The 19,404-nt window shown below is 40.8% G+C and overlaps 1 protein-coding gene across 1 annotated transcript in view; it reads right to left on the bottom strand.

The window, feature by feature from the left end:
* cpne7 (copine VII) overlaps positions 1-19,404 on the bottom strand; it is a 72,164-nt gene that overhangs the window by 34,373 nt on the left and 18,387 nt on the right. The window contains exons 2-9 of the mRNA XM_036586825.1: positions 17,409-17,591; positions 15,672-15,746; positions 11,389-11,463; positions 8,226-8,309; positions 6,849-6,938; positions 6,624-6,722; positions 5,809-5,895; positions 390-449 (exon numbers count right to left, since the gene is read on the bottom strand). Of these exons, the coding sequence (XP_036442718.1) occupies positions 390-449; positions 5,809-5,895; positions 6,624-6,722; positions 6,849-6,938; positions 8,226-8,309; positions 11,389-11,463; positions 15,672-15,746; positions 17,409-17,591 (753 nt within the window). The remainder of the gene's footprint in view (positions 1-389; positions 450-5,808; positions 5,896-6,623; positions 6,723-6,848; positions 6,939-8,225; positions 8,310-11,388; positions 11,464-15,671; positions 15,747-17,408; positions 17,592-19,404) is intronic.

Genomic DNA, 19,404 nt, shown 5'->3' with positions numbered 1-19,404 from the left:
CCTTGTTTCTACACTCATTGTCCATTTTATCAGCTCCACTTACTATATAGGTGCACTTTGTAGTTCTACAGTTACAGACTGTAGTCCATCTGTTTCTCTGATACTTTGTTAGCCCCCTTTTACCCTGTTCTTAAAGTGGTCAGGACCCCCATGGATCCTCACAGAGCAGGTACTATTTGGGTGGTGGATCATTCTCAGCACTGCAGTAATACTGACGTGGTGGTGGTGTGTTAGTGGGTATTGCACTGGTCTGAGTGGATCAGACACAGCAGTGCTGCTGTGTATATGTCAGCAAAGGCAGGAATGCAGTAATGTGCATACATTAACATGCAGCATGCAGCAAAGTTCATTTCAGTTCATTTGTGGGTGTGTTTGGTCCCCAAACTTACTGTGAAATGTATTTGGCATCCCCCCATGATGTAGTCCAGGAAAGAGTAGAGTCTGTGAAGCTGCGGAATAGAGAGTTCAGGTTAAGTCTGAGAAAGAACACCATGACCTGCCTGGCTGAACTGCAGGCCAATCTGTCCACAGCAAAGCTAAGGATGGATGCTTGAAATTGACCTATCCACGCTCTGTCCGCAGGCTGGACAAGCTTTACAGGAGAAAAACTAGCAAAAATCCAATTCAGCTTACTGAGAAATTGTAGTGCACTTTATTCTACATGATGTTGAGCTCCCTACACAAAAAAAACATCTGATCTATCCTATATGTGTGATTTTTTACTTGCATTAAAAATTTATATCGGAAAACTAAGAAATTTTCCTCACTTTTGAAAAAAAAAGTTTGTGCATCTAAATGTAGCATCTGAACTGTCACTTTACTTCCCAGTCCATACAATGCATATAAGGAAACAGGGAAGGTGTTTTAAGTTGCGAGTGCTGAAATTTTTAGCAGCGTATATGTGGCGTAACCGATGACGCCCACAGTCACACACTGAGATTTAATACTGAGACCGTGAGTGGGAGATATAATGGTTGATTTCATCATTTAAGATCATTATTTTTAAGTTTAAAAAGCGATATTATGCTGCTTTGGGACTCAGTAAAGGTCTGTAAAGTCACTTTTTCCCTGTTACCAGCTATTTCGTTTTCCACTGCAGATATAGTGCCCCCTCAATGTAGCCGTCGAAGCGAAATGAAATTGCCGTCATGTGAAGGAGACAAATTTTGTTCAGAAGAGGCAACGAGACAAAAGACTGCTGAAAAACAGGAGAGTTCGGGAAAAACCACATCAGAGTTCAGACGACGAGACGATTCTGGTTACTCAAAAAAGGTGATGCAAGCAGCTGCGCTAACCTGATAGCTAACGTTAGCAATTCATTCTGACCCATCGGTAGTCTGTAGCCATTTTTACATCACCTTTTTTTTATCGGCTCGGCTCAGCTCTCTTGGAACCTTGACAGAGGTGATACCAAAAACGGTACATGTTACTGGTACCGGAGTCAAGTCGAGCCGGTACCATGCAGCGGAAAAGCGGTTTAACACTGCATAGCCTTTCTCTCTTTGCAGCTCACCCTGCATGTGTTAGAGCGACACGGCCCCAAAGCGGTCAACAGTTTTCAGCTCACTGGACCGAGAAAACAGCGCTCGCTTAAACTACTGCAGATTTTTACAATATAAAAATATAAACTCTCTTAAACAAGCACACATGGGTCTTTATTATGCTCAAATTATAATTCCAGAATGTTTTATTATTATTATTATTAATTTTAACAGTTGCAGCCCCCTCAGCACCCCAACTTCCCACATCCCTGTAAGGAAATTTATATGCAAAATATCTGATTTTGAATTCCTTTTTTTCTACTATCTCAAAAAACAACTCTATAACATATATCTGCCTATTCAGTCTACCGCAGTTTAGCCCCGCCCATTCACACTAACGTTACAAGTAGCGTTTCAGCCCAGACTGCAGGCCAATCAGAACTGAGATCATTTACATGTCAGTCTTAAAGGTACAGTAACAAATTATGACTGTTTTCGGTGCATATTGGTAAGTGGGTATCAGGGAGAGAACAAATACAAGACAAATGGTCCTTAAACGAAATCCAGGTACATCCTCTCTATCACACACACACACACACACATACACACACATACTTGTGGAATCTAAAAGGGAACTGTTTGAACAAAGACACTGTTCAAATGAACATGGCTTTGTTTTGAAATTAATCCAAATGAACAGGATCAAAAGAGTATCAACACAACAAGGTCATGGGAGACCAAAGCAGCTCTGTCAATTAAAAATGCTCCTTTTTAAAAAAGGCACACCAGTGAGAACAACAGCATCCACCCACTCCTCTGCTGCTGCCGCTGGGGCTCAGATAGTTGCCACACACTCCCATATTAATAACAGTATCTTCCCTTTAATGTTTACACACTCCTGTGGCAGCGTTATCACATCATTAGCCTTGTCTTACCTAACATATTGTCTGCAATACAATTCAGAATCGTGTGCGTGTCCACATTGGCCATAGTAAAATTTCACAATTGGAGCTTTCACTGTGTTATCATGGTTTCTATCATTATATGAAAAGCACCATGCTGCCTTTAATGTTGGAGCCACTGTGACTGTGAGTTTTTGAGACAGTGTTCACACTCAGTTCACATTCAGACCTGAATTTAGCTCGCTAAGGGCTTGTTATTGATTTGTTACAACAGAAGGTGACTGAAGTGTGAAGTAGATTTCTATTCATGTGCTTCCTTGCTCAAAATGATAGTTTGTGACATCAACAAAACATGTAGGCCCATTTTTTAGTTCCTTGCTCTCACAACTAAACATAGCCAGGTGAAGAATTAAAGGAAAAACCTGAATAATTTAGTGAAGAAACAAAATGAGTGCAGATGCTTCCAGTTGTTCACAATACAGTTAAGCAATTTCCATTCTATCATGCTATGTGGAATGTATTTAATGCCATGCAAGTCCAGTTGACCTTGATTTTGCATCAAGATAGTAAGAGGAAAAGATCTAAGTGACTTTGAATGTAGGTTCATTATTGGGGCACAGATGACAGAATCTGTGGGAAAACATCAGTACATAGGCTTGGAAATTGCAGTTAAAAGCAATATGTAAGAAAACCATTCCTCAGTTGACTAAGCATGTCAATGCAGGATGTGATCTGAATGTGTGGCATGAACAACTACATAGAAAGACTGTGGCAACAGCAACAACTACAGCCCTATTTCTAAAAAAGCTGGGACGCTGTGCAAAATGTAAATAAAAACAGAACGCAATGATGTGCAGATAACGTAAACTCTATACTTAATTGAAAATGAAAAACAAAGGCAACATATCAAATGTTGAAACTGGAAGTTTTATTGTATTATTGGAAAATATATGCCTATTTTGAAGTTTATGCCAGCAACACATTCCGAAAAAGTTGGGATGAATAGTGCAACAATTCAAGAATAACGTTTCTCAACATGAAATAGCAAAAAACTTGGGGATTTCATCATCCACAGTACATAATATCATTAAAAGATTCAGAGAATCCAGAGAAATGTATGCAAGGGACAAGGCTGATAACCAATACTGGCTGGCCATGATCTTCAGGCACTCAGACGGCACTGCATTAAAAACTGACGCTATTCTGTAGCAGAAATCTCTGCATGGGCCCAGGAGCACTTCCAAAAACTGTCATTGTCTATGAAAACAGTTCCACAAACGCAAGTTAAAACTCTACCTCGTGAAGAAGAAACAAAATATAAAGAGGATCCAGAAATGCTGCCGCCTTCTCTGGGCCTGAGCTCAGTTAAAATGGACTGAGGCAAAGTGGAAAAGTGTCCTTTGGTCCAGTGAATCAAAATTCAAAATTCTTTTTGGAAATCATGGACACTGCATCCTCCAGGCTAAAGAGGAGAGAGACCATCCAGCTTGTTATCAGTGCACAGTTCAAAAACCAGCATCCGTGATGGTATAGGGGTGCATTAGTGTATATGGCATGGGTGACTTGCACATCTGTGAAGGCAACATTAATGCTGAACGATATATGCAGGTTTTGACAACAAATACTGCCATCCAGTCGACGTCTTTTTCAGGGACGTATTACAACACGTTACAACAGCATGGCTCCATGGTAGAAGTGTCTGGGTGCTGAACTGACCTGCCTGCAGTCCAGACCTGTCACCCATTGAAATTTGATTTGATTTGTTGTATTTGTAGTATTTTCAATTAAACATAAGCTTTAAATGATTTGCACATCATTACATCCTGTTTTTATTTACCTTTTGCACAGCGTTCCAACTTTTTTGGAAACTGGGTTGTACATAGAAAGGGATATTATAGCTGTAGCACACAAACCCCTCGTTACGAAGACAAATGCACATTTAAGAGCTCAGTGGCATAAAAGCTGGAGGAACCAGTCTAAAGAGATGTGGAAAATAGTGATACGGTCAGATGAGTCATCCTTCACCATGTTCTTTACAAGTGCACGTGTGGCCACGCTCCAAGAGAATGGTACAGGCCTGAACGCTTGACCCCTACTGTGAGGGCGTTTGGTTGCTCTGATGTGCTGTGGGGGCATTTGCTGACATGGTTTGGGTCCATTTGTCCCCTTAGAGGTAGAGGTCACTGCAAATCAATCCAGTGATGAAATATTTCTATGCCGGAGGGAGCGAAGTCTTCCAGGATGACATTGTCTTCATCCACAGGGTATGGGCTCGCTGAACGGTTTGATGAGTATGTAATTAAAGTAGATCATATGCTGTGGCCTTCACAGTCACCAGATCTCAAACCTGCCTATGGGAGATTTTGGACTAATGTATTTGACAGTGCTCTCCAAAACCATCAAGTGAGGGAATATCTTTTGGAAGAATGGTGTTCCATCCTCCCAGTACAGTTCCGGATACTGTAGAATTCATGGCTCAGCGCCTTTTAAGGACAATTTATGTAGGTTTTTCCTTTAATTTGTCACCTATACCTCACATATTACTTTTATAGTACACTCTTAAAAAGATGGTTATCTATATTCTATATAGAACCATTTTCTTTACTAAAGAACCCTTGAAGAACCATCTTTTTTAAACGGGTCTTTGCATTATGAGAAGATTCCTCAGATTGATGGAGAATGTGTTGTTTATAGATGAAAAGGGTTCTATGTTGCACCAAAAAGGTTTCCTATTATGACGATATCAAGCTTGTAACAGTAGAAGAACCCTTTTTGGTGCTATATATATATATATATATATATATATATATATATATATACACTTTTCAAAAAGGTTCTATATAGAACCATATACAACACATTCTCCATGAGTCTGAAGAACCCTTTCATGATGCAAAGAACCCTTCAATTACGCAAACGGTTCTTTGAGTGTGCATGGTTCTATATAGAACCATTTTCTGTTACTAAAGGAACCCTTGAAGAACCATCTTTTTTAAACAGATCTTTGCATTATGAGGAGATTCCTCAGATTGATGGAGAATGTGTTGTTTATAGATAAAAAGGGTTCTATGTAGCACCAAAAAGGGTTCCTATTGTGATGATGTCAAGCTTGTAACAATAGAAGAACCCTTTTTGGTGCTATATATCAACGCTTTTCAAAAAGGTTCTATATAGAACCATATACAACACATTCTCCATGAGTCTGAAGAACCCTTATATGATGCAAAGAACCCTTTAATCATGCAAAGGGTTCTTTGAGTGTTCATGGTTCTATATAGAATCATTTGCTACTTAGTTACTCAATAATAAGCTTTATTATTGAAACCTGAATAAGTCTCAAGTCCGAAGTTTTAACAGAGAAGAGTGGAAATAAATGTTTTTTTGCCTCAGCAAAGATCTTTTCAGAAAGTTTCTATAGCTCTTACCTTGAGATCAGTGAGAATGACCAGGCCAGAGTTTTTGTAGTTCTTCTTCTTTAGTTTGTACTTTGGGTTGACACATTCCCAAGTGACCTTCGGGAGCAAAAGGAGAGAATGGAGAGAGGCAGGCTGAGCCTTGTCAGGGACATTGTTGCTCATTCACTTTTACCACACACACACAGGTTTGGTTTTTATACAGTGTCGAGACGAGGGGTCTTACATATGTCCTATATGTGTTACATCTATTAAACACCTGCATATCGCTGTTGTCGGAACAAAACCTTGTATCTCTATTTTTGTTGTTTTTCTGTTTTTGACATGATTTGAAAACACTTGTTACTCTTTACATTGTGTGTAAATGGACCAAAGTAAACGCCTCAAAATCACTTGGAAAAAATTCTGGTTCCATTGACTTACATTAAAAGTAAAGTGTGTTTTTTCCTTCTCCTGTAAAGTTGGCATTTTGGAGATACAAGATTTTGTTCCAACAACAGCGATATATAACAAGCACTTTCTGAGCCTAACCCTAAACCCAACCCTATTTTTAACCTTAGTAATCACAAATAAATTGTTTTTTCCACATTGTTGGTTCTAATATTGCAGTGTCTCCTTTTTTTCCTCTGGTTTTCATACAAAGTCGGGACATTTTCGTCCTCAAAATGTACAAAAACAAACACACACATAAACACACACTATATTCACCAGCACACAACAGGGCATGGCATTTCTTTTCATCCATTCCTGCCTCCCTGCGAGAAAATGGCCCCTCTGTGACACACATCAAACGCAGGCGTGTGTGACCGTGCATCTCTCTCACTGACCTTGTTTCCTCCAGAAACTTTCTGCATTTCTTTGAACGTGGCATAGAATTCACCGATGAAGTCGTGCTTCCCCCTGGAGTCATAATCCCACACTAGGCACTGCGGGTGGCACCCAGAGCAAAATGATTTCAGACAGAACCTCTGATTAAATGCATGTATGTCCTTTTGGTTATTTGCTTCCTTTTTTGCTGATTCGCTCATAAATGTATTCATTCTCTTACGCACCCTCAACTTTCTGTCCTCGTCGCAGCTGCATAGAGATATCAAGGAGACTTTAAAGGGCTCCCAAACAGGGTTCAGGTTGTTCTTGATCACCTGTGACAGATATCAGCACCATTAAAGAAGCATTTCACTGGTATTAAACCTAATCTCTGTCTGCCGCAGCTATAGTGTTTGGTAAGTTACCAAAGATAATAATCTTGATTTCCCTGTCCATAGAAAAGAACACAACCAAATGAGTGGTGAGAGGCAAGCCAGCAACTGGAACATCGTGAGCTCAAATCCCAGGACTGTGTTCCTAGTTGCCCCCTTGGGCAAGGCACTTAGCCCCTTACTGGCACAGGCAGTATTGCTCTGCCGATGACACTGTGCTGTTCCTAGACTGGGCATAGTTAGGCAGCAAAATGGTGTATCAATACAGCACATAATAAAAGGTTATAATGGAAACTATGCAGCTGTTGCTGAATTCAGTGAATGTTTATGCAAAACAGATTACAAAATTGTAAAATGTACTTGTAAATTAAGCTGTAAATGTGTATAATTAATTTCACAGATGGGAGTTTTCCAGAGGGAAGATTCTGTGACGATATGTAGTGGTGTAGTTTTCACAGACTCCACCTGTTCGCCAAAGTCCTTAGAAGCAAATGTAACTGGAACTGCTTTTTTTGTGACAGTGTTGGTTCTCCTTTTCTCATTGGTTGTAGTGTTGAGTTTGTGTTTAATAGTCACAAATTTCAAGCCTGTTTTCAGACCAGTGGCTTCTGTGAACCTCTTTCTGCAGGCCCCCTAGTGGCCGTTCTGCCAGTGTAATGGAAATAAATTTGGATATTTTTAACTAATACAAAGAATTTTATCCCCTGTAACTCTGTTAACAGAATAACTAGGACACGTTTGGCTCTCTGTGTGTAAAATGTTCTGATTCTGTGTTGAGCTGCTAGCAAGCAATGAAGGGTGACAGGGGAGGGGTGAGAAACCCCGGCAGCTTTCTTCATATTAAAAAACCACAATAAATAACAGCATTTAAATGCAATAAAAAAGAGTTTTATAAATATTGACTTGCTTGCTCACCAACAATAATCCAGTTCCAGTTTTGTAAACCACACACATTTCCATTAAAATATATTTTATCAATGTTGTTGAATGAAAAGAATATCATGAGGACTTCCAAAACAGGTGGAGATTGCATTGTATAGCTACTGTGAGAAAAGGCCGAAAGAGAGTTCTAAGTCATTTTTTGCTCTTTTCTAGTCCAGGGAATTGAAATGAAACGATTATCCATGGCAATCGATCAGACTATCCAGGTGTGGCGGATAGAGATTACATTGAAACAATGTATTTTAAAAAATACAGAGAAATCAGTCTTAAAGAAGCAGTGCAACTCACCTCAGTCCGATGTACAAGCTGTTCTGTCCCGTCATCGTTGACCCGATAAATCTCCAAGAAGGGGTCGGACTTGCTGAAGAGATCCTGCAACACAGTCGCACACAATGTGCTGCAGTTAGGCACGAATTAAGTGGTGCAAATGAAACAATGCTCCTCATGGGTTTTGTGGGTCCTGTGCAGCAGGAAATTGAATGTAGTTTCCAGTCATTTGTCATCGTTCATTTTCTGCTATCGTGCCTTTGTTTTTGCTAACAGCTATAACCAATCTATCCAGGGGAAACTGGTGTGAAACAATCATTTGACATGAGGTTTTGAGTCAGTGCTCTCAGAACAGCATTAGTAATCAGTCTGGGGCGATTGATTCCGCAGGACACAGAGGACTTGACTGTCAGTGTATGAATGTGTGAGAAAGGACTGGAAAGGAAATGATGGGAGACGACAGAAAAGAGCTAAAAAAGAGATGTGGGTCAGAATGAGCTGTTAAATGTCCCCTTTTTGCGCTGCATTAGCCTGCTACATCTCCACAGGGATGGGAAAAACAGGAGGTACCCCCACTATCTGGTTGTCAAGGTAACGTCTTGCCAGTGGCTTGAGTGCATACTGATTTAGACAAGTGATTTGTCCATGTTCCGTCCCCGTCCGCACTCAGAGTTTCCATCATTTGCACAGTCATCACCGGAATCACACCTGACAACCGAATCACTAAGTGCCAAGTTCAGCGTGATTACATTTGACTGAGCGTTCTTTATCCTCCTCGAGGCATGTCGAAGACGCCGTTACCTCAAAAAAACGAGCACTGTAATGATATCATTAACAGAAAAGTCTAGGCCGCATTTATCTTCTAATCTTTTCTAAGGTCTGATGGTGGATATAATTCTCGTTGTGGTCTCAGATATACGCCAGAGAGTCTGCTGAGGTGTGAAGAGGCATCAGTCAATCCAGCATCAACAGGCAAATGCACTCAGAACATTATTGACCACATTTCTTTCCTGACAAATGTGGTTAAAGTGCTTCATTTCTTCCGTTCAAGATGCAACTTTTCAATCTGAATGAGTGATATGAAATTCAAATGAGATACCTGGTTGTCAAAACAAAGCTAATAGGCCGTTTTGGGGAAGGTATAATTATGTCCATTTAGGCTTGGCCTGCTAACGTGTCCATTCTATTTTAGTCATTGCAGGGAAAATAATGAGACACTCAAAGCCATTTGAACAGACAGATCTTGTCCGAAGATTGCAGCTCGGCCATTATTCTGTCTGGACATTAAGCGGAATTCATCTTCTGACGCATGTGCCCAACTACAGCCTGATTGCCTTGGATTTCTGGCAGATCTGTGAGTGTATGATAACTGTGAGCTGCGCACCATACTTGGCTAAAATGAGTCATTTTATATTAAAATGTTTCGTCGACTCTTTATGGGTTCATGAAGCTGCCAACTACAGGACATTGATCAGGAATAATGAACATAGTAAATGAATCTTAATGAACAATCTATAGACAACGGAGTGCAGTCCTTGAAGAAGTGGCATGATAAAACAAGCACTCTCAGCGGTGCTACTGCTTTAGCCATGGCAGAGAAAAAGCACGTAACTGACAAGGCCTTAGGCAGTGAGAGCAGTGAGAACAACCTCCACACAAGCTTTATGATAAGTGGCAATTAAGTCCTCAGCAACAATAAACTACAGCTGTTATGCAAGAGCATCGTTAAAACTACAGGATCAACGGGACTATATTGGAAAACGCAGCTGATGGCAAAGATCACAGATGATGAACGTATGGATTTGTTTTTTTTATTTCCTTATGGAATTTGCCATCATTAGCCTTTCAGATTTGGGTGCCTGATGCTCTGTCAGTTAGGCTGATGGGCTCAACATTCAGAAGGAAATAAATAACATGCATCTGCCTCGCTTCGGATTTCATGAATATGTAATGCGGCTGTACGGTGTGAACGACTCCCCAGCCCCGAAAGAATAAAGGTGCCTTCAAAGTCGGCTTCATGAGGCCATGGGGACCTGCCTGTGCGAGCGCAGACCAGATTTGCAGGCAGATTGTTGTTCTTTTTTCAAAACGCGGTAGAGGTTTCGCGAGTGAGTGGCATTCCAGGTCTTGAGAGCAGAAATCTCCGCCGGAAGGTCTACGTGGGCGAACTGGCTGCTTGCATTTAAGCTGCCCAAATCTGAGCCACTTCACTGGCAAAACAAGCAAGCGGCACACTCTCACGGCCTCACCGCAAATTCCAAATGCCATCTCTGGCTTCCAGACTTGGCTGCTACTGGTATATGAGGAATTGCCACTAGACTAGCTCGAAGTGAGCAAGATCAATGATCTCCCGCAGATATCGACATGCTGTCACCCCACGCTACTTGAGATGCATGAATTCAGATGGAACAGTGTTAGCCAAATGAACAAAACGCTGCGTTTCACAGATTATCACTCCGCACAAGCGTGGCCTCGGGCAAATGCGAGCGAAGCGGGTGGGGGGCGGTGGGGTGGAGAGCATATGAAAGGGAAGCGGAGGGAGGAACTCATACAGAAAAATGGAGATAGAAGAGAGGAGGAGGAAGAGGGAGGGGAGAAAGCTAGAGGAGTGGAGAGAGTGGGAAGAAAGAGGCGCAGAGGGGTTTGTGTACAGTGCGGTGGTGCTACAGGTGTAGAGGACGCCTGAGGAACTGCAGGGCGTGGAGAGCTCAGCTTGGGCCGATGTGTGGTAGAGTCAGCCACTGCATTATAAAGGTATATTCTTCAAATATAATAGTCATTTTGATGAACAGAGGTAGCCCAAAACCCTCCTTTTCCTGCCCTCAACCCTGTCAGGCCAATCTTGCTAGAGAGCTTTCATTTTGATCATAGGGTTCTAACTTAAAGTACCTAAAATTCCATCTGCCAACAGTCACAGATACCTGTCCACTTCCAGACCCTAATAATGTCAATTTAGTTCGAGTGGTAGATCATAAACATTATTCAGAATCTATTAGGCAATGAAAAGCCTCTTTCAGCCCTGCATCTACCTATCTTGAGAGGTCTGTATTCAGTGATTTAGAGGGGAGAGACTGAGATAAATTTGTTCCACATCTGGCAAAAGGAGTGTGAAGGTAAAATTGCAGTGAGCACCTGTGCATGCAAAGTGTTTTGAGTTTTGAGTAAAAGAAAAACATTCTCTTACCTTATCGTCCAACTTCTTGGCACAAAAGGAGAGTTCGACGTATCCGTTGTTGCCAGAAATCTCCTCGGCGTGAATCTTGGGACATAACAGTGCACTTGATTTAATACTTTTTGTGTGTTTTTGGTTGTGAGCCATGTGAAGTTTTAGCTTTGTTTATACTGTAGATTCTGTATCCTAATCATAAAAAGCCTGGGTCAGCTCCAGATGACAGCATTCCTGAGGCACTACTGAGTTGGTTCTCTCATTTTAGAGAAGGTATATTCTTCAAAGTTTCTTTTATTTGATTGCCAAATGCAAAAGGAACACCTCTGAAAGGATTAAACGTATATTTTGTGGGTCCAATTTTGACACAGTAAGCATTTTTTTCAATAAAGGGAAATATGTGACCAATATGAGACAGTAAACAAGAAGTGGGATTTTAATGCTTTCAGCCAAGCACTTTGTGGCCACACTATGCTGGCCAGAGCAATCATATTCTACTACACTCAATTACACACTGCAGTTGTAGCAGATCTAGATATTTTTCTTGGTAAATCGACAGAATATTACTTGATTAGTAGCATAATCAATAGCGACAGCTCGACATGCAGTGTATTTGTGCTTTTAAGCAAAATATACAGTCAGGTCCATTAATATTTGGATATTGACAAAGTTCATGTTATTTTAGCTGGCTGTCTACTACAGCATACTGAAGTTGAAATTAAACAATGAATATGAGCTTAAAGTGCAGATTTTCAACTTTAATTTCAGGGCATTTACATCCAAATCAGGTAATGTGGATTATATCCTAGGGGCTCAGAAGTAATAGAACAAACTATTAATTGTGCATTAAATTGTAATTTTTCGTACTTTGGCTGCAAATCCATTGCAGTGAATGACTGCCTGAAATCTGGAACCCATAGACATGGGTGGGTTTCAGATACTGGTTTTTTATGCCAGACTTTTACTGCCACTGTCTTCAGTTCCTGCTTGTTCTTGAGCCATTGTACCTTCAGTTTTGCCTTCAGTAAGTGAAATGCATGCTCAGTTTGATTGAAGTCATGCAGACCTGACCATTGCAGAACATTACACTTCTCTACCTTGCAAAAGGCTTGGATTGATTTTGCAGTATGCTTTGGGTCATTTTACTTCAGCACTGTGAAATACTGTTTAATGAGTTTTGAAGCATTTGTCTGAATCTGAGCAGATAATATAGGGCTATATGCTTCAGAATTCATGCTGCTGCTTTTACCAGCAGTCACATCATAAATAAATGCAAGGGAACCAGTTCCACTAACATGCCTATGCCATAACACTACCTCCACCATGCTTTACAGATGAGGTGGCGTGTTTTGATCATGAGCAGTTCCTTCCGTTCTCTGTACTCTTCACTTCTCATCATTCTGGTTCAAGTTGATCTTTGTCCCACCTGTCTATATGGTGTTTTAGATTTTATTGGCAAATTCCAATCCGGTCTTCCTATTTTTGAGGCTTATGAACAGTTTAGATCTTGTAGTAAACCCTTTGTATGTACTCTGGTGACGTCTTCTCTTGATTGTTGACTTTGACGCAGATACACCTACCTCCTCAAGGATGTTCTTGATCTGGCCAAGTGTTGTGAAAGATTTTTTTCTTCACCTAGGTAAAAATTCTTCTGTCATCCACCACAGTTGTTTTCTGTGGTCTTTCAGTCCTTTTGGTCTTTCTGCGTTCACCCATGCGTTCTATCTTTTTAAAAAAGATCAAATAGTTGATTTGGCCACAACTAATATTTTTTTCTTTCTCTCTGATGTGCTTTGTTTTGTTTTGATTTTTCAGCCAAATGATGGTGTACTTCACTGGCAATGAAAACTCTTTGGATTTCATATTGAGAGATAACAGCAACAGATTCCAAATGCAAATTCCACACTTGAAATCAACTGTACATCTGCTTGGTTGTAAGTAAAATAATGAGGGAATAACACACACCTGGCCATGGAAGAGATTGGGGGGAGGTATGGTTGAGCATGGTTGTTTGTTCCTACATATTTATCTGATTTGGATGTAAATGCACTAAACTTAAAGCTGAAAGTCTAAGCTTTGAGCTCATATTCATCATTTAATTTCAACTCCAATAGGCTGTGTATGACAGCTAACATAATAACCTTGTCAGTGTCCAAATATTTATAGACCTGGCTGTAGTTAAACTGTGCCTCCTTGACAAAGTAAAGTTAGATTACTAAATGCAAAGCAGTTACAAATTCATTATTGTCTTTCAAAATGAATTGGTTTTTCCATCTGAATTTACATGACCAAATCATAAGGCAAATTATTCAATAACTGCATGAAATAAATGTAAATTTTTATTTTGTTCATTTATTTATTCTTTGTAAAAGCTCCCCTCAAATTAACAGAACATGTGTTTTATGATCATACACATATTGCTGTATGCTTACAATTAACTGCTGAAAGCCAAAAATCTTAGACGCTCTTTGTATTTTTTTATTTGTTTATAGCCCAGATTTGTGGAAAAATGGGTCGACTTTCAGTAGACAAAAAATTGTGAGTTCAGCTTCTTTTATTATAAGGGTTTAAAATTACATCACCCATCTATTTGACTGGAAAGAAGACAGTTACAGCTCTCATACGACCCCCACCTTTAGAATGTAGCTTATGAAATATGAAAGCTATAAAGAATATGACGAAGAGAGTTTTGGAAACAGCGGTGGTCCCAAGGAGTTGAAGAGGTTAAATGTAATCTGATGACTGGGTGTTATCTTGGGTAAAATGAATTTATGTTGCAGATTAGACATAAAATTCTTTTCATATGTCCATAAAGACACACAAGGGAGAAATATGTCAGTCACTGAAGAAAGAAAAGAGTAAAAATGAGGGGATGTGAAGAGCAAACTAGCAAATCATGTAGTCAGGACCAAAAACCCATTAACATGTCAAAAAAGTATAAAGGTTGATGGTTCCAGACGCCTCATTGCCCATTTCTTCGCATAGAGCAAAATGTTCAGAAGATGTCCTTGACAGTTTTGGACAGTAGAAGAGCTACGAGGAGGAGAGTTTTAAAGCAATAAAGTAATTATGTCAGCGGTAAAAATCTACAACCAGTGTGGAATCTAATGAGGGAGACCTTGGAGTCCATAGGTCATTATAGTGGGTGTTGAAAAGTCAGGAAAAGGCCACCTGTCTAAAACATAGTCAAGTGCAGCAGCTGTAAACTGATGAGCAAGCAAAGCGCTGCGTGTGTGGGCTTTTAAGCATCATCTTACTAAGCTGAAATAAGCAAAACTATTTTTCAAAGCTGTTTTAGTTGTGTGCGGTTTGATTGCACATGGCACATGAGAAAGCAAGGAGTTAGAAATAGCCAGTGAGAGCTTTCAAACATTTTGCAGTTTTTGGAAGAATTACAAAAGTGGTAGATGCACAGAAAATATGCCAATGCCTTCCATTTCCAGCAGACTAATCAGTTGCATATTATCCCAATAGATCAGCCATCTTTTTCCAGAAACACATTAATTTTTTTTTTATATAAACTAGGCCACTGGTCTGAAAAGAACTATAAGGCTACAGTAACATTTTTCTAAGCAGCTGCTATCACATGCACCAGCAAATCTCATCCTTACAGCCCAGTCCCTGGGTCATTTTAAGCCAGGGAGTGAACTCACTAGAACTGCAACTTCAGCTGTACTTAAAGACAGAGTCAAACGCTTTGTAAAGGGCTGCTGTGTGACAAAAAACACAAAACCTTTACAGAATCACCCTTATTCAAATGTTTTGCTGGGGCTGCAGGTGGAAGATTCACTTCCATGGAATTTTGCAAGTCTAGTTCTGCTACCTGTAGGAAGCCACTAAGCGAAGCAGAGCCTGAGATAATTGGAGCAATTCACCTTCTCCGCCCGAATGCTCTGAAAACACCCCGGCTCACATTCATATCTATTAACACATTAATTGAGGGCCTCGGAAAACACACCTCTGCCGACAGTGTTCTCTTTTGAGTAGTGCGTTGGCCTGACAGATGGTGTTTGCTCTTTTTTTTCCAACTCCCAACCTCCTCTTCATCTCTCTCTGTTCGCCTGAGGTACTTCAGCCTATTGAGCTCTCATGAAATGGTTTGTTTTTGTTTTCCGTTCTCAGTAATCTTTTGATGAATAAATCAAAACGGAGCAAATTGTAATATTATGAGATGCAGAAATGTACCTAAGGACTTTTTCTTCTACAAAAGAATGTGTGTTAATGAAAGCACAGAGGCAGCTTGTCTGGTAATACCAACTGGACATGCTGTATCAGAACTGATAAATCAGAACACAACTTACCGTGATGGTGGATTTTCCGGCATATTTTCCGTATTTCAGTAACAGAGGCTTCACCATCTTTTTCTGCGCCACTATCTGTTGGACAGATTTGTAGAAAGTGTTTATGCGTGGAATGTAAAAATGAAAACCATGGTATAGAATAAAATGCACTTTAGAAACACCTACCCCGACCAAGTTATGGGGTCCCACAGCCTTATAGCTCCATTATATAGGTGTATAATTGCAGACTGCAGTCCTATTGTCATGTACAGTTAGCCAGTCAAACTCTATTTATCATTGGTTTCTGGTTGCTGGGTGGCTGGTACAGCATATGAAAAAACCCAAATATGGATGATAAAGATCTAGAGCTACTTATTCAAGAGTGAATCAGCCACATTTATGGCCATTCATCAAAGGTCTACTCATTCAGGAAATCTGCTGATTTATCTTCCCACAACATACAGCGCATTCCTAAAGTGCAGCAATTACAAAATAATGCATGCAGACCTTTCTATGTAACTCGATAGCCTCTGATATGAGGTGCGTACAGGAAGGAGCATCAGCACACAAACCTTAATTTCACTTTGTTTTTGCCAGCTGCCACTATAGAAGTAGAGGGTTTGTGGGGCATTAAGATTGGATGGTGGGGCACTGCCTCACTAAATGACCTTCTGATGCCGAGCCAGGTCTTTAATGCTGGGCACACGCAGCAAGCAGTAGTAGCGCAAACAAAGTTTAGTTTCACTTTGTTTTCCTGCTGCTCATAGAAGTATGTTTAAAGAGTAGAGGGTTTAGAGGGGCACGATGATTAGTTGGTGGGGCATTGCACCAATAAATGACCCCCTGATGTCTGGGTGCTGCTGGGGTTTTTACACAACTCTGAATCAGTACTAGGTCCAGAACAGTCTGCCAACCATAAATATCCACCCTAAAGCAGTTCTCTGGTCAGAAACTGACCACTGAAGAAGAGCTAGAGCAGTGGTCACCAACCGTGGTCCTGGAGATCTGCGAAGGCTGGACCCAACCACGGTCTGCCACACCTGCTACAGCTAATGAGCTTCTTCACAAGTTCCTGATCACTGCCTGTGGGTCTCTTTTTCGAGCTCAACAACTGCCCGTCCTGTGCGTCTGATGCTGTTGCTTCTTCTTCCTTGATCAGGTAACCATTGCTCGCCAGCCTTCTGGACCAGTTTGACCATCATGAACCTTCCTGCTGTACAATGCTGTACAAACCTCACCTGCATGAACTGACCCTCCTGATGCTGCTGCATCTTTGTAAACATAGACATTGCTACTCCTGCTTTTCCCCATTTTCTGTATGTTATACTAATAATCAGATCTTATTCACTGTTATTGTTTGCTATCTGGTGTCGACCAGAGGAGGATGGGTTCCCCTTTTGAGTCTTGGTTCCTCTCAAGGTTTCTTCCTCTTGCTTTTAGGGAGTTTTTCTTTGCCACTGTCGCCACTGGCGACGCTCATGTGGGCTTGGACCCAGATTTTTCTGTAAAGTTGCTTTGTGACAACACCCGTTGTAAAAAGCGCTATATAAATAAACTTATTGTAGGTTGGAACTAAAATCTGCAGGAAAGAAGATTTCCAGGACGAGGGTTGGTGACCACTGGGATAAAGGCTAGAGGATCATGTTTTAAATCATCAACATTTTCTTATTGTACACTAGCAAGGTGGAGCTACAAGGTAAGCGTTTTTAATAAAGTGGCTGAGTGTAAATGCAAAATCAAGAATGCTGAATATCTCACCTGGCCAAGTGTGCACTCCACGCCACCCAGGAAGTCGTCATCGCGAGTTCCAATGCTGTGGGTTCCATGAATGTCGTAGACCTCAAAGCGCAGCTTCTGCACTTCCTCGAAGTAGTAGTCCAGCAGTAAGACCTTGGCAAAGACTGGGTTCAGGTTACTCTTGATGACCTCTGTGCGATCCAGCTGAATGATGAAAAAGAGAACAATGACCAGACCATTCAGGCAAAGTCATAAAAGCAGCCAATGGCCACATTAGAGGCTCTGATTTCTGCTGAGACCAAATCCAACTGAAAAAAGATATTTTGAATTTACTTGATTCAAACATGTACATAATTTCCACATGAATAAAATACAGAGATGATCAGAACTATAGGTGCAAGCAGGCATTAGACCCACCATTTTTCAGAGCACTGGGGTTTGATGTCTGACTGACTTTGGCCACTTGTTTTAAAAAATGCATGCACCCCTTGTACTTAACTCAACTTATTTTGACCGGCACCTAAATGAACGAAAGGAAGGTCTCTAAACTTGGCACAATTTGTCTTTTGGTTTACTTAATTTTCCTTATTTCCTCCTTATTTCTACGCTCATCGTCCATTTTATCAGCTCCACTTACTATATAGGTGCACTTTGTAGTTCTACAGTTACAGACTGTAGTCCATCTGTTTCTCTGCATACTTTGTTAGCCCCATTTTACCCTGTTCTTCAGTGGTCAGGACCCCCATGGACCCTCACAGAACAGGTACTATTTGGGTGGTGGATCATCCTCAGTACTGCAGTAACACTGACGTGGTGGTGGTGTGTTAGTGTGTGTTGTGCTGGTACGACTGGATCAGACACAGCAGTGCTGCTGGAGATTTTAAACACTGTGTCCACTCTATTAGACACTCCTACCTTGTCAGTCCACCTTGAAGATGTAAAGTCAGAGACGATAGCTCATCTGCTGCTGCACAGTTTGTGTTGGTCATCCTCTAGTCCTTCATCAGTGGTCACAGGACCAGCGCAACACCCTAACACACCACCACCACGTCAGTGTTACTGCAGTGCTGAGAATGATCCACCACCCAAATAGTACCTGCTCTGTGAGGGTCCATGGGGGTCCTGACCACTGAAGAACAGGGTAAAAGGGGGCTAACAAAGTATGCAGAGAAACAGATGGACTACAGTCTGTAACTGTAGAACTACAAAGTGCACCTATATAGTAAGTGGAGCTGATAAAATGGACAATGAGCGTAGAAACAAGGAGGTGGTCATAATGTTATGCCTGATCGGTGTTTTAATCAAGTAAACAGATTTTTTTTTATCATGCTTGAAGGCTGCATCTGAACAAATAATGTTTCTTATTGTGTATGTTTTTTGAAAAGGCTGCTGATATTATATAATACCAGTAGCTTCTTATGTAAAAACTGTATTGATTAGTCAGACCTGCAGAACTCTGTGCTCTAATCATTTTGATACATCATCACTGAAGCCAAACTGTTAAGATCTCTCATAAACACACATCCACACATCCACACACAAACGCAGCTGAGCAGATCGTGGCCTTGCTCTCCCTACGGGTTTACTCATCCCTCTAACTCACATCACCTTCACCTCCCTCCTCCCAACTTTCATATTGTTCACATGAGCATATGAAAACCCACCGAAGCAAACAGTCATTCTGAAGTACGTTTATTGTATTAAATCCTAAACTTATTGTGCTGCTCCTCTGAGACGGTGTAGGCTTCGCGACTGAATGCAAATTCATGAGTCATCATGTAATTCATCACTATATGAGAGATGTAATCTGAAAATGAGAGCGAACCAAGCATGCTAAATTATAAGATTAACACTCACGCATGCCTCTCGCAGTAGTAGAGTATCTGAACCAATGTTTCAACAAAAATGAAAGTGTGGGCTCAGTAGAGAGGAAGAAAAAGAGAGAAACAAAAGAAACCTTATCACTTGTGTTCTGTTTTCAAAATTTGCGCACAGTAGAACGAGTGGCAACTGAGCG

Source organism: Colossoma macropomum, unplaced genomic scaffold (assembly GCF_904425465.1).
Source record: "Colossoma macropomum unplaced genomic scaffold, Colossoma_macropomum, whole genome shotgun sequence".
Classification (NCBI taxonomy): domain Eukaryota; kingdom Metazoa; phylum Chordata; class Actinopteri; order Characiformes; family Serrasalmidae; genus Colossoma; species Colossoma macropomum.
Note: the sequence above shows the minus strand (reverse complement) of the source record. Positions and strands in the feature narration are given on the sequence as shown.